This window comes from Hyla sarda, chromosome 2 (genome assembly GCF_029499605.1).
Source record: "Hyla sarda isolate aHylSar1 chromosome 2, aHylSar1.hap1, whole genome shotgun sequence".
NCBI lineage: Eukaryota > Metazoa > Chordata > Amphibia > Anura > Hylidae > Hyla > Hyla sarda.
Window position 1 is genome coordinate 22,494,833 of NC_079190.1, and position 14,900 is coordinate 22,509,732.

At 42.9% G+C, this 14,900-nt stretch overlaps 1 protein-coding gene and 1 pseudogene across 17 annotated transcripts in view; one reads left to right on the forward strand and one right to left on the reverse strand.

The window, feature by feature from the left end:
- Window positions 1-14,900, forward strand: part of DLG2 (discs large MAGUK scaffold protein 2) — a 1,357,480-nt gene that overhangs the window by 1,269,347 nt on the left and 73,233 nt on the right. For all 17 annotated transcript variants that reach the window (XM_056561360.1, XM_056561363.1, XM_056561361.1 and 14 more), the window contains one exon: window positions 10,338-10,514. In XM_056561360.1, the coding sequence (XP_056417335.1) occupies window positions 10,338-10,514 (177 nt within the window). The remainder of the gene's footprint in view (window positions 1-10,337; window positions 10,515-14,900) is intronic.
- On the reverse strand, window positions 4,091-4,217 carry LOC130359890 (U2 spliceosomal RNA; annotated as a pseudogene).

Consider the following 14,900-nt stretch of genomic DNA (forward strand, 5'->3'; position numbering starts at 1 on the left):
AGTACTTAAAAAAAAAAAAAAGTATTGATACTCATACTCTGTCTTAAAAAAAAATTGGTATCAGGACATCCCTAGTTGTCAACCAGCTTTCCCCAGGCTCCTGAACAGCAAATATGCCTAGTTCTACAATGTGGGGTAGTAGCGGACCAGTATAGCGGTTAATAGGATGTCTGTGTAGTAAGATGGTGCTTTCCCTCGCTCTTTGCAGGAAACGTCTGTCATTCTGTGACCCATCACTTCTGAGCTGTCATTCTTATATCAAGGTATTTTATGAGAAGTGAATTCTCTGAGACATCGACCGTCCACCGAGGTGTCAAGTGATCTGTCACAGAGCAGCTAGTATCAGTCAGGGATTTATAGGACAGATTGTAACGCTTCAAATTTCCATATAAATTGCAGTTCTTCTGTTAATCCTATAAATATATGAATAAAATGTAATATATTCGTTAACCTCTTCCCAGTATTCGATCTACATGTATGGCAGAAGTTAAAGGGGTACTCCGGTGGAAAAACAATTCTTTTTTTTCTTTTTTAAATCAACTGGTGCCAGAAAGTTAAACATATTTGTAAATTACTTCTATTAAAAAATCTTAATCCTTCCCGTATTTATTAGCTGCTGAATACTAAAGAGGAAATTCTTTTCTTTTTGGAATGCTCTCTGATGACATCACGAACACACTGCTCTCTGCTGACGTTATTATAATAATAATAATGCTTTATTTACTGTTGTCCTTAGTGGGATTTGAACCCAAGGCCCCAGCACTGCAAGGCAGCAGTGCTAACCACTGAGTCACCATGCTGCCCTTAGCATACATCTGCTATGCACGGTTGCTAAAATGGACAGAGATATCAGCAGAGAGCACTGTGTTCGTGATGTCATCAGTGTTCCAAAAAGAAAGGAATTTCCTCTGTAGCATTCAGCAGCTAATAAGTACTGGAAGGATTAAGATTTTTTAATAGAAGTAATTTTCGAATATGTTTAACTTTCTGGCACCAGTTGATTTAAAAAAGAAAAAAAATTTGTTTTTCCACCGGAGTACCCCTTTAAAGCCCTTTCAATCACAGGTCCCATATACTAGAGCTGACACTCTAGGGCAGTGATCTTCAACTTGCGGACCTCCAGATGTTGCAAAACTACAGCTCCCAGCATGCCCGGACAGCCGTTGGCTGTCCGGGCATGCTGGGAGTTGTAGTTTTGCAACATCTGGAGGTCTGCAGGTTGGAGACTGCTCTAGGGGGATAAGTGTCTAATTGCGTGGGGTTTGGACGCGACCCCCATGCATAAGGTGTGTTGACACATCCCCAACACACCCCCCTCCATGTATCTCTATAGGAGAGGCGGAGATGCAGCATTTATGCATCCCCGCCTTTCCCATAGAGATGAATGGAGGGGACGTGTCTGTCGACCTCTATGGCTGCATTCACACCACGTTTTAGCAATACAGTTCCTGTATCAGGTTTTTAATGAAAAACGGATTCCTCAAAACCGGACCAAACGGTATCAAAATGTGTTTGCAAATTTTAATCCACATGCGGTTAAAAACCGTATATGGTTTGAAAAATGATGTCCGGTTGCATCAGTTTTTTAAGAAAAAAAGTATACGTTTTTAACTTTTCACTCCATTATGAATAAAGTTTCACTTGTTTGATTGAAATTCCATGAAAAAAAAACTGTGCAAAGTCAAAAACCGTATGGTGCAAACCGGATGGAACCGTACGTACATACGGTTCTGTACAGTTCCCATTGACTCCCATGTTAAAAAAAAAAACGTATACGGTTTAATACAGTTTTTCACCCGGACCAAAAACCGTGGTAGGCTACAGTTTTGGGTACAGGAAAAAAAAATTTGACAAAATCGTACAAGACGCAAAACGGACACAACCGGATGCTTCTTTTGGCATACGGTTTTTAATGAAGAGTCAATGGATAAGGTTTTCAATACGGTTCCCCATTGAAAACGTATACGGGAACTGTATTGCAAAAACGTGGTGTGAATGCACCTTTAGTGAAATCTCGCCAATGCTGTTTCGCAGAGCTGCGGCAGTGTCGGGTACCTGTACGGGAGATCGTACGGGACCCCACGCGATCCTGTGGATAGGGGATAAGTTGTCTATGGCTGCAGTACTCCTTTAATTGGGTCTGAACTATTAAAATATCATGATACTTATTTCAGCAGATATTTTGAAGAAATAAATCTTTAGTTGCTTTCTGTGCACGTGTTGGTGAATATGTCTTCGGTAGATGTTTTTTAATGTAACATCCTCACAGTCCAAATTTCAGAAACGACTGGATGAGGATCTGACGGATTTGTAACCGTGATGTAATTCCATAAAGGACAGAGACTCAGAGAAATATATCCATGAGTGACCTCACTGAACGTGACAGACAATCCTGCAACGGTCCGACCGGAGGCCTAATAGAAGATCCAGTGAAATGCAGCAAGGCTCTTGTTCAGCTGGATCCTTGCTTAAATAATTTTTTATGGGCGGCAGAAATATAGATTGTATCTTCGCAGCGGGACTGGAACAACTTGGTAGCAAACTAGAAGGGTGACATGTGGCTTACATAGGAGGTATGCCCTAGCAGTACCTAGGCTCACTAAACTACTCAGTATTAGCAGGGCAAAGGGGTTAACAAGATGCCTATGTAGGAGTTATGCCTGACTTTACACATCCATATTTTATACAAATCCGGATACACAGATTTTGGATTACACAAACTAGACACAGAAACAACAACCGGTATAGGGGCAAAGCAAGAGAAACAATGGATCAGAACCGTGATAGAGTACAAAACACACAAACAGGTGTAAATACAAGCCAGAATACTGGTTCATATTACAGATACAAGATAGACAGGGTTAAACTCTACCATTTGTATCCACAGATAACAGGCCAACAGGTTTAGGCTAAAAGCTACGAAGCCATGGCTAAAACATAATAACAAATCTAAACTGGAACCAACAGGACTAAAACCAGATCAGAGCTGAAATCAAGAGCCCAGCTAGAAGGCTGAGGAGGAATCAAATTATTTTTATTTTTTTAAGGGGTATTCTAGGCAAAAACTTTTTTTATATATATCTACTGACTCCGGAAAGTTAAACAGATTTGTAAATTACTTCTATTAAAAAATCTTAATCCTTCCAATAGTTATTAGCTTCTGAAGTTTTCTGTCTAACTGCTCAATGATGATGTCACGTCCCGGGACGTGAGTCATCAGAAAGCAGTTAGACAGAAAACAGCAACTCAACTTCAGAAGCTAATAACTATTGGAAGGATTAAGATTTTTTAATAGAAGTTATTTACAAATCTGTTTAACTTTCCAGAGCCAGTTGATATGTAAAAAAAAGTTTTTGCCTGGAATACCCCTTTAAGAGCCGAGGAAAGTGCTCTCTATCACCCAAAGTGCAAGAAAAAGTGCAAACGTGTGTCACTAAAAAAACGTGCACAAAGGATGCGGTCTATCACTAAGCCCTTCTCCGATAGGAGAGAGGCCCCCCAACAAACCTATCCTTCACCTCCGGGCCAAAAAGCTCCTGCAAGGATCCAGGTTCGATGCCCCTTTTCCCCGAAGCTACTAAGGGGCCGAAAATGCACCTGGCTTCAACCTAGGCGTTAACCAAGGTATCAGCCGAGGAGCCATATACTGATGGCATCTTGACCAAAGCCAAGATGTCAAGGGGTTGCAGGGAGGTGAGGAACCGAATGGCCACACACACCTCCCCTAGACCGCCAGGAGGGACACCCAGAAGGGCTACCGCATCCTGACAATCCTGTGTACAAAACAACACGTAAAAGTGGCACAGTGACAAAACACAAAAAAAAAAAATAAGTGGATAAGTGCAGATATACTGCCCGGATCCTAGCCAGAAGGCCGGGATACCAAGGGTGAGTGCCAAAGGTGAAGAGTAATGGTGCAGTGCGTTCACTCAGTGAGTTATAACACCCAGTGAGTTTCAGCACGTCAGGGTCACCACTCCCCGAGGCACAGAAGTACCTCGGCTCTACACCCCCCCAACCTCATGGCGAGACCCGGAGGAAACAGGTCACATCAGAGCAGCCGTCGAGCTGATTCCTCAGAACCAGCCCCGGTACCTCTGCCCCCTCCATGCAGCATGCATCCCCACCAGCCCAAAACCGGCATCATTCAGGCACTGGCATGAAACTGATAAGAGCAGATACTACACTTGATCTTAGCCAAAAGGCCGAGAAGCGAGCTGAGGAGGAATCAAATACCCCACCTTAGCTGCTGATTGGCCCAGACCTATAACTCCTCATTGACCACAGCGCAATGTACACAGCCTGGCCAAGTGTGATCGTTACAGTAAGTCAGTGTGTCTGTAGTCTGTAACCATGGAAACACATTGTATACGCAACACTGTAGGATAAGTTAAAATCTGAATTGTTTCATATATTATTGATATTCAAAACAAAAAGAAGAACAAATGAGCGTTATCCAGTGCTGATGGTGTATATCATGACATTTACTATGCATTCACCTGGACATGTTACGATCCAAGCGCAACGCCGCCACTTGTATATATAATGTAGATGCTCATCTAGGGTACCAATGGCTATTGTTATCTTCCTGTTCCCCAAAGCTGAGTACGGGCATGTACATAAATCCAATGGAGTAGTCCGAGGGAGGCTTGGGACTGCTAAAGCAGTCCCCTGAGCCTCCCTCGGACTACTCTGTTGGATTTATATATATCCCGTGGCACATGAATTGAAGCCATGCACATAACTTCTCGGGTCAGGAATCTGTTCCTTCCCGCATGGACAAGTATCCGTTGTTAGCAGGGCTGATGCCACCTACATGAGAAACATATTGTAAACTGGAAAAGCTCGCTGCCGTTACTGGATCTCACCGGCTTACCGCCAATAAATATGATGGAGTGCCTCCTGCGGGAGTCTTTACTGTCGTTCGGTTTGTGAGCGCGTCCATACAGCTGAAGGAGAATCACATTTACTTTATGGCCGACGCAAGGCTCGTAATTGCTTTGTGTGTTGGGGGCTGTAAACCGCTCCATCCCCGATGTGTCCTCTGGGCCCGGTGAAGGGGTGGAGAGGGCCACGTGGTAACCCACAACACATTTTGTAGATACATCTGTTATCTGTTTCCTCTGAAGGAAGTGCAAAGACTTACTATACACCTCATACTGTTGGGGATGTTCATACTGGCAGCGAAAGGGTTAGGTTGCACAGCTGTCATTGTGACTCTTTTGTTACAGTCAACCAGCGAATCTGCTGGTTTACTGTAACATCTTGCTGGGCTGAGGGCTATGCGCTGACCCATCAAGGAAGGAGTTAATTCGCGCTGCTGAGTAGTGCTAATTAACTTCTTGGGGAGCAGGGTTAACTCTTCTTTTGTAGCCCCACCTCTAGAAATGTTGTCTCAAGGAGCGGAGCTACACTATAAAAAGTCTGGACCAGCTACGAGATGGTAAGTATCACTCTCTTTACTATATACATTATACAGCCATATAGATGGCTGCATAATGTATATAGATGGCTGCATAATGTATACCCCCCCCCCCCCCACAAGGAGTTAACTAGCGCTTATTAACTTCTTCCTGGGCTGATCTGTACTCACGGCTGTTGGCACGAGCCGAACCCGGCAGTGTTCGAAAGTTTGGCAAGCCACAAACCTCTTCCCAAGTTTGCTCCAAATCCGGATTCGGGGGGGCTCAGCTATAGGGTATGTATACTTCTGCAACTCACATAATACTGCCAAAATTACTCTTATAAATAGATTTCTGTAGCTTTTCTTGTGGAGATCACTAGGCCTGTATAGCAAATCTTACAGGCCTGGTGCTCACTGGGAAAAAAAGAGTATGTAAATTAGTTATTTTCCCAGATGTAAGAGATCTGTCTCTCCTACAGCCACCCATTAGAGATAGCTTTATGTATACAGCTCCTATGCAGACATTTATGTTGCCATGGTTACAGACTACTATCCCTGTGTAGTCTGATACTGCAGCCATTTATTACTTCATTTGCCCCCGTTTGTAGATTAGGACTGGGGTGGGCAGGATCAGACTACACAGGGTTTGTTTGTAGTCTGTTGCCCTAGCAACACATAGGTCTGCCTAGGAGCTGCACACACAGAATGGTAGGAGACTTTAAAGGGCTACTCCGCTGTCAAACATTTTTTTTTTTAATCAACTGATGCCAGAAAGTTAAACAGATTTGTAAATGACTTCTATTTACAAATCTTAATCCTTGCAGTACTTATCAGCTGCTGTATGCTCCACAGGAAGTTGTGTAGTTATTTTCTGCCTGACAACAGTGCTCTTTGCTGACACCTCTGTCCATGTCAGGAACTGTCCAAAGTAGGAGCAAATCCCAATAGCCTATCCTGCTCTAGGCAGTTCCTAAAATGGACAAAGGTGTCAGCAGAGAGCACTGTGGTCAGACAGAAAGGAAATTCAAAAAGAAAAGAACTTCCTCTGTAGCATACAGCAGCTGATAAGTACTGGAAGGATTGAGATTTTTAAATAGAAGTAATTTACAAATCTGTTTAACTTTCTGGCACCAATTGATAAAAAAAAAAATTCCAGCAGAGTACCCCTTTAAAGGGGTACACCACTGGCCAGCGTTCGGAACATTTAATCTCGAACACTGTGTGCGTGCTGCGGGGGTCGGCCATGCCCCATTGTGACGTCAATGCAAGTCTATAGGAGGGGGCATGGCCGACCCCCGCAGCGCACACACATCATTCAGAACGAAATGTTCCGAATTCTGGCCAGTGGAGTACCCCTTTAATACAAGACTATTTGTAAAGCTGCTTTATATTTTATTTCAAATACAGTACAGACCAAAAGTTTGGACACCTTCTCATTCAGAGTTTTCTTTATTTTCATGACTATGAATATTGTAGATTCACACTGAAGGCATCAAAACTATGAATTAACACATGTGGAATTATATACATAACAAAAAAGTGTGAAAATATGTCATATTCTAGGTTCTAGCCACCTTTTGCTTTGATTACTGCTTTGCACACTCTTGGTATTCTCTTGAGGAGCTTCAAGAGGTAGTCACCTGAAATGGTCTTCCAACAGTCTTGAAGGAGTTCCCAGAGATGCTTAGCACTTGTTGGCCCTTTTGCCTTAATTGGGTTCAGGTCCGGTGACTGTGGAGGCCAGGTCATCTGGCGCAGCACCCATCACTCTCCTTCTTGGTCAAATAGCCCTTACACAGCCTGGAGGTGTTTGGGGTCATTGTCCTGTTGAAAAATAAATGATGGTCCAACTAAATGCAAACCGGATGGAATAGCAGCCGCTGCAAGATGCTGTGATAGCCATGCTGGGTCAGTATGCCTTCAATAAATCCCCAACAGTGTCACCAGCAAAGCCCCCCCCCCCCCCAACAACAGCACACCTCCTCCCCCACACCATCACACCTCCTCCTCCACACCATCACACCTCCTCCTCCACACCATCACACCTCCTCCCCCACACCATCACACCTCCTCCCCCACACCATTACACCTCCTCCCCCACACCATCACACCTCCTCCTCCACACCATCACACCTCCTCCTCCACACCATCACACCTCCTCCCCCACACCATCACACCTCCTCCTCCACACCATCACACCTCCTCCTCCACACCATCACACCTCCTCCTCCACACCATCACACCTCCTCCTCCACACCATCACACCTCCTCCTCCACACCATCACACCTCCTCCTCCACACCATCACACCTCCTCCCCCACACCATCACACCTCCTCCCCCACACCATTACACCTCCTCCCCCACACCATCACACCTCCTCCTCCACACCATCACACCTCCTCCTCCACACCATCACACCTCCTCCCCCACACCATCACACCTCCTCCTCCACACCATCACACCTCCTCCTCCACACCATCACACCTCCTCCTCCACACCATCACACCTCCTCCTCCACACCAGCACACCAGTGAAGTAAAAACCATTTCAGATGACTACCTCTTGAAGCTCAACAAGAGAATGCCAAGAGTGTGCAAAGCAGTAATCAAAGCAAAAGGTGGCTAGAACCTAGAATATGACAGATTTTCACACTTTTTTGTTATGTCTATAATTCCACATGTGGTAATTCATAGTTTTGATGCCTTCAGTGTGAATCTACAATATTCATAGTCATGAAAATAAAGAAAACTCTGAATGAGAAGGTGTCCAAACTTTTGGTATGTACTGTACATTGAAGCAATAATAATAATAAAAAGTTTGCAAAATTGAATTATACAACTTAACGGGATAGAAAGGCAAAAAAAACTGAAGAAAATAATTATTGGAAAAAAAGTTATCTAGACGTGTGTGACTCCACTTCCTTCTTGATAACCTACAGACAGTAGAGGCGGGGGCAGATGGAAAGAGAGTAACGTGTGACTGCAGGATCAGACTACACATCATTTGTAGTCTGTAACCATAGAAACATATAGGCTGGCAAAGGAGCTGTAGGCAATTTTGCCTCTTTTTTTTCCCATTGCTGTATTAAATACAAAGGGGTTTAACTAAGCTAAACCTTCCAGATAAAGGACCAAAGTCTGTTTTAGGATAGGAAACCTACAACAAATCCACCATGTCTGAACCTAGACTTTGCAAAAGAAGTTTAGACCAGGGCTTTCTACCGAGAGTGACTAAAAATTGCAGCAGTACCACAAAGCATGTGTACCCTCCATGACATCCTTTAGGCTGTGTTCACACAGAAGGTTTAATCAATAGTATCACTGATAATTATATTAGGAATTTTACCCTAATTCTCTGAAATTGCTGTAAAAATTGCACAATTTTACCACAATTTGCATGATGGGGGTAAAATAGTGCTATTCATTGTATTATTGAGCAATTATTATAGTGTAAATTACACTGCGGAAAATCTGCTGCGGATAGCCTGTCCCCTTTCAAATATGCAGCGGGAAAGCCGCAAATAAATCCACCTGTGTGAATGTACCCTAAGGCTGTGTTCACATGGGGCATTTAATTTAAGCAGTACAGCCATTAATAACCACCGCAATTTTACCGCTAATTTCAAAAATCACTATAAAAATGTTCATTGAAGTCAGTAGGGTCTGCGGTGGATTTTCAGCCGAGAAGAGCCCGTCCCCTTTTAAATATGCAGCGGGAAACCCTGCAAATAAATCCGCCCTTGTGAACGTACCCTTAGGGTCACAGTAAATCATGGTATTGCCTCAATTTTACCCTAACAGGAGACCAATGTTCACTATGGAGCTTTTGTCTTCAAGGGGCACTCCGGTGGAAAACAGTTCTTTTTATATTACTGGCTCCAGAAAGTTAAACAGATTTGTAAATGACTTCTATTAAAAAAAAATCTTAATCCTTCCAGTACTTATGAGCTGCTGTATACTACAGAGGAAGTTGTGAAGTTCTTTTCTGTCTGACCACAGTGCTCTCTGCTGACACCTCTGTCTATGTCAGAAACTGTCCAGAGTAGAAGCAAATCCCCATAGGAAACCTCTCCTGCTCTGGACAGTTCCTGACATGGACAGAGGTGTCAGCAGAGAGCACTGTGGTCAGACTGGAATGAACTCCAGAAAGAAATACATCTTCCTCTGTAGTAGGGTGCGTTCACACTGCGGAATCTCCGCTCGCTGAATTCAGGCGGCGGCCGCCGAAAATACTTCGGCGCTAGGGCGGCAGGGCACTGAGCCGTCACCATTGACGGCTATGCAGTGCTCACGGTATCCGCGCAAAGAATGAACATGTTCTTTCTTTTGCGCGGAACAATTCGGCAGCGTGAACTGGTCTCGCGGAGACCCATTCACACTAATGTTAAGTTCACACCACGGAATTCCGCTCGCGTAATTCCGTCCGTGAAATTCCGCAGGAATTCCATAGTGTGAACGTACCAGTATACAGCAGCTGATAAGTACTGGAAGGATTAAGATTTTTAAATAGAAGTCAATTACAAATCTGTTTAACATTCTGGCACCAGTTGATTAAAAAAAAAATTATAATAATTAGTTTTCCACCGGAGTACCCCTTTAAATGCCCGTATTATGAACACTGCCTCAGGGTCACATTAAATCAGTGTTTCCCAACCAGGGTGCCTCCAGCTGTTGCAAAACTACAACTCCCAGCATGCCCGGACAGCCTTTGGCTGTCCGGGCATGCTGGGAGTTGTAGTTTTGCAACAGCTGGAGGCACCCTGGTTGGGAAACACTGCAGTAAATCATGGTATTGCCTCAACTTTACCCTAACAGGAGACCAAAGGTCACCATGGAATGTCTAAATAAAGGAACCTTCATGTACTGAGCTCATCATGACTACCTGATCATGTGACAACCTGGTCATGTGACGTCTCGTCTTCTTCTCTTGCAGAGCCATGTTCGACTACGATAAAAGCAAGGACAGCGGTCTCCCGAGCCAGGGCCTCGGCTTTAGATATGGAGACATCCTACACGTCATCAATGCCTCCGACGATGAGTGGTGGCAGGCCAGAAGAGTCACACAGGATGGAGACAGCGAAGAGATGGGCGTGATCCCCAGCAAGCGGAGGTATTACAGTGAAATCCTTCTGTACTAGGATTTACATTCAAATCTGGAGAAAACATTCCAGAAGCACTCTGTTTATTTTTTTTTACCCATATCATGCACAATCACCGTCACTAGTCCTATAGCGACATTTGTTTTATTCCAGCACAGCTACATCCATGTGTTTTATTACTGTAACTAGGTCATGTGATCACTCATCTGACCCACAGAAAATCACAGTGTTAAATGTGTCAAAGAAAGTGATCTGCCCTGGGTCAGCTGACTTCCCGTGAGCTACAGGATGACATCATCACCTGTCAGATTCTCCTGACAACTCACATACCCCTCCCCTCCCAGCTCTATCTGTATACTGCTGCTATATCTGTGGGATTAGGATATATATAGTAGTCATACTCCTCCCCTTCAGCTCAATATACTCCTGCAGCTATCGCTATAGGATCAGGATATATAGTAGTCATACACCTACCCTCCAGCTCTATCTGTATACTGCTGTAGCTATCTCTATGGGATCAGAATATGTACTTGTTATACACCTCTCCTCCCTAGCTCTATCTGTATACTGCTGCTGCTGCTATCTCTGTGGGATCAGAATATATATTTGTTATACACCTCTTCTCCAACTCTGTCTGTACACTGCTGCTGCTATATCTGTGGGATCAGGATATCTAGTAGTTATACACCTCCTCTCTAGCTCTATTTGTATACTGCTGCTATCTCTGTGGGATCAGGATATATAGTAGTCATACTCCTCCCCTTCAGCTCTATATACTGCTGCAGCTATCTCTATGGGATCAGTATATATAGTAGTCATACACCTACCCTCCAGCTCTATCTGTATGCTACTACTGCTGCTGCTATCTCTATAGAAACACAATATATAGAAGTTATATTCCTCTCATCCAGGTCTATATGTATACTGCTGCTATCTCTATACAATCAGCTACTAAAGTTGAGTTGTTCTTATCTGTCTTGAAACAGTGCTCTCTGCTGACATCTCTGCTTGTCTTGGAAACTGCACAGAGTAGAAGAGGTTTGCTATGGGGATTTGCTTCTAAACTGGGCGGCTCCCGAAACACGTGTCATCAGAGAGCACTTAGACAGAAAAGAACAACTCAACTTCAGCAGTGATTACGATTTTTTAATAGAAGTGATTTACAAATCTGTTTAACTTTCTGGAGCCAGTTCATATATAAAAAAAAGGTTTTTCCTGGAATACCCCTTTAAGTCTCTCAGACTGGAGAAAGCGGAGAGCTCATGCTATTGCAGCTGCGGCCCTGGTGTACATATTAAAGGGGTACTATTTATTTATTTATTTTCAAATCAACTGGTGCCAGAAAGTTAAAAAAAATTGTAAATTACTTCTATTAAAAAATCGTAATCCTTCCAGTACTTATCAGCTGCTGTATGCTCCAGAGGAAGTTAAGTTGTTCTTTTCTGTCTGATCACAGTGCTCTCTACTGACACCTCTGTCCATTCTAGGAACTGTCCAGAGCAGGAGAGGTTTGCTATGGGGATTTTCTCCTACTCTGGACAGTCCCTAAAATGGACAGAGGTGTCAGCAGAGAGCACTGTGGTCAGACAGAAAGGAACAACTTAACTTTCCCTGTAGTATAAAACAGCTAATAAGTACTGGAAGGATCAAGGTTTTTCTGTAGCCAATTATTATGAAAACATTTATTTCCACTAGAGTACCCCTTTAATGCAAATCTAGAGGCCTATGGGTAATTTGATATTCAATCACTTTATGTACTTATAGAAGATGCTAGGAATTACCAAGCACGGAGAACATCCAATTGCATGCCGGACACCAATGTGTTCCCACCATACATCTTTATGACCTATCAGCTAAATGAGTGGGGATCAGATCTCTGGGATCCCATGAAGGTCCCACTTCTTCACCAGGGACTTAGATCGCAATTATATGGCATACTAATTAGATACTGCATATCATTAAAGGGGTACTCCGGTGAAAAACTTTTTTTTTTTTTTTTTTTTAATCAACTGGTGCCAGAAAGTTAAACAGATTTGTAAATTACTCAATCTTAATCCTTCCTGTACTTATTAGCTGCTGAATACTACATCGGAAATTCTTTTCTTTTTGAAACACAGAACTGTCTGCTGACATCATGACCACAGTGCTCTCTGCTGACATCTCTGTCCATTTTATGAACTGTCCAGAGCAGGATACGTTTGCTATGGGGATTTCCTTTTATCCTGGACAGTTCCTAAAAATAGACAGAGATGTCAGCAGAGAACACTGTGCTCATGATGTCAGCAGAGAGCTCTGTGTTTCAATCAGAAAAGAATTTCCATTGTAGTATTCAGCAGCTAATAAGTACAGGAAGGATTAAGATTTTTTTAATAGAAGTAATTTACAAATCTGTTTAACTTTCCGGCACCAGTTGATTTATAAAAAAAAAAAAAAAAATTCACCGTTGTACCCCTTTAATATACTGTGATTAATCTATTTGTAAGCGAAGGATCATTGTTTCTAATGACAGTTTTATCAGCCCACGAATTACAGCCTGGTTTATACTCCAGAGCTGCATTCACAATTCTGCTGGTTGTTGTTGGAAACAGTCATCAAGCTTGGTGTCAGATGGCCCTTCAACAAGCTTAGCTCAGTGTTTCCCATCCAGGGTGTCTCCAGCTGTTGTAAAACTACAACTCCCAGCATGCTGGGAGTTACAATGGGGGTCAAAAGTTTGGGCACCCAGATAAAAATTTGTATTAATGTGCAGAAAACCAAAAAATGGCATCTGCAAAAGTTTGGGCACCCTGCAGAATTTATAGCATGCACTGCCCCCTTTGCAAAGCTGGGACCTGCCAGTGTCATGGATTGTTCTCAATCATCATCTGGGAAGACCAGGTGATGTCAATCTCAAAGGTTTTAAATGCCCAGACTCATCTGACCTTGCCCCAACAATCAGCACCATGGGTTCTTCTAAGCAGTTGTCTAGAAATCTGAAACTGAAAATAGTTGACGCTTACAAAGCTGGAGAAGGCTATAAGAAGATAGCAAAACGTTTTCAGATGTCAATATCCTCTGTTCGGAATGTAATTAAGAAATGGCAGTCATCAGGAACAGTAGAAGTTAAAGCAAGATCTGGAAGACCAAGAAAAATATCAGACAGAACAGCTCGCAGGATTGTGAGAAAAACAATTCAAAACCCACGTTTGACTGCACAATCCCTCCAGAAAGATCTGGCAGACACTGGAGTTGTGGTACACTATTCCACTATAAAGAGATACTTGTACAAATATGGTCTTCATGGAAGAGTCATCAGAAGAAAACCTCTTCTACGTCCTCACCACAAAAATCAGAGTTTGAACTTTGCAAATGAAGATGTAGACAAGCCTGATGCATTTTGGAAACAAGTTCTGTGGACTGATGAGGTTAAAATTGAACTTTTTGGCCGGAATGAGCAAAGGTACGTTTGGAGAAGAAGGGGAACAGAATTTAATGAAAAGAACCTCTGTCCAACTGTTAAGCATGGGGGTGGATCAATCATGCTTTGGGGTTGTATTGCAGCCAGTGGCACAGGGAACAACTCACGAGTAGAAGGAAAAATTGATTCAATAACATTTCAGAAAATTTTGGATGCTAACTTGATGCCATCTGTGAAAAAGCTGAAGTTAAAGAGAGGATGGCTTCTACAAATGGATAATGATCCTAAAAACACCTCGACATCCACGGGGGGATTACATCAAGAGGCGTAAACTGAAGGTTTTGCTATGGCCTTCACAATCTTCTGACCTCAACATAATTGAAAATCTATGGATAGACCTTAAAAGAGCAGTGCGTGACAGACAGCCCAGAAATCTCAAAGAACTGGAAGACTTTTGTAAGGAAGAATGGGCAAAGATACCTCAAACAAGAATTGAAAAACTCTTGGCTGGCTACAAAAAGCGTTTACAAGCTGTGATACTTGCCAAAGGGGGCAGTACAAGATATTAACTCTGCAGGGTGCCCAAACTTTTGCAAATGCCATTTTTTGGTTTTCTGTTATTTTGAAAGTGTAAATGATGGAAATAAAATATAACTTTTGTTGACATATTATAAGAATGTCTAATCTGTAATTTGATGCCTTTTGGAGATTTTTCCATCTTTCCTTGGCTTCTTTATGCACATTAATACAAATTTTTACCTGGGGTGCCCAAAATTTTGATCCCCACTGTATAGTTTTGCAACCGCTGAAGGCAATTTATCAGTCTGGAGTCCAGGCTGTTTAGCTCACAGAGCATTGTCTAGACTGGATACAATTGTATCACTTCTCAGCTGAGAGCAGGACTAGCTATGTTCAATGTATCAGTCTGGAGTCCAGGCTGTTTAGCTCACAGAGCATTGTGTAGACTGGATACAATAATATTCCGTTGGCCCATGTTTTG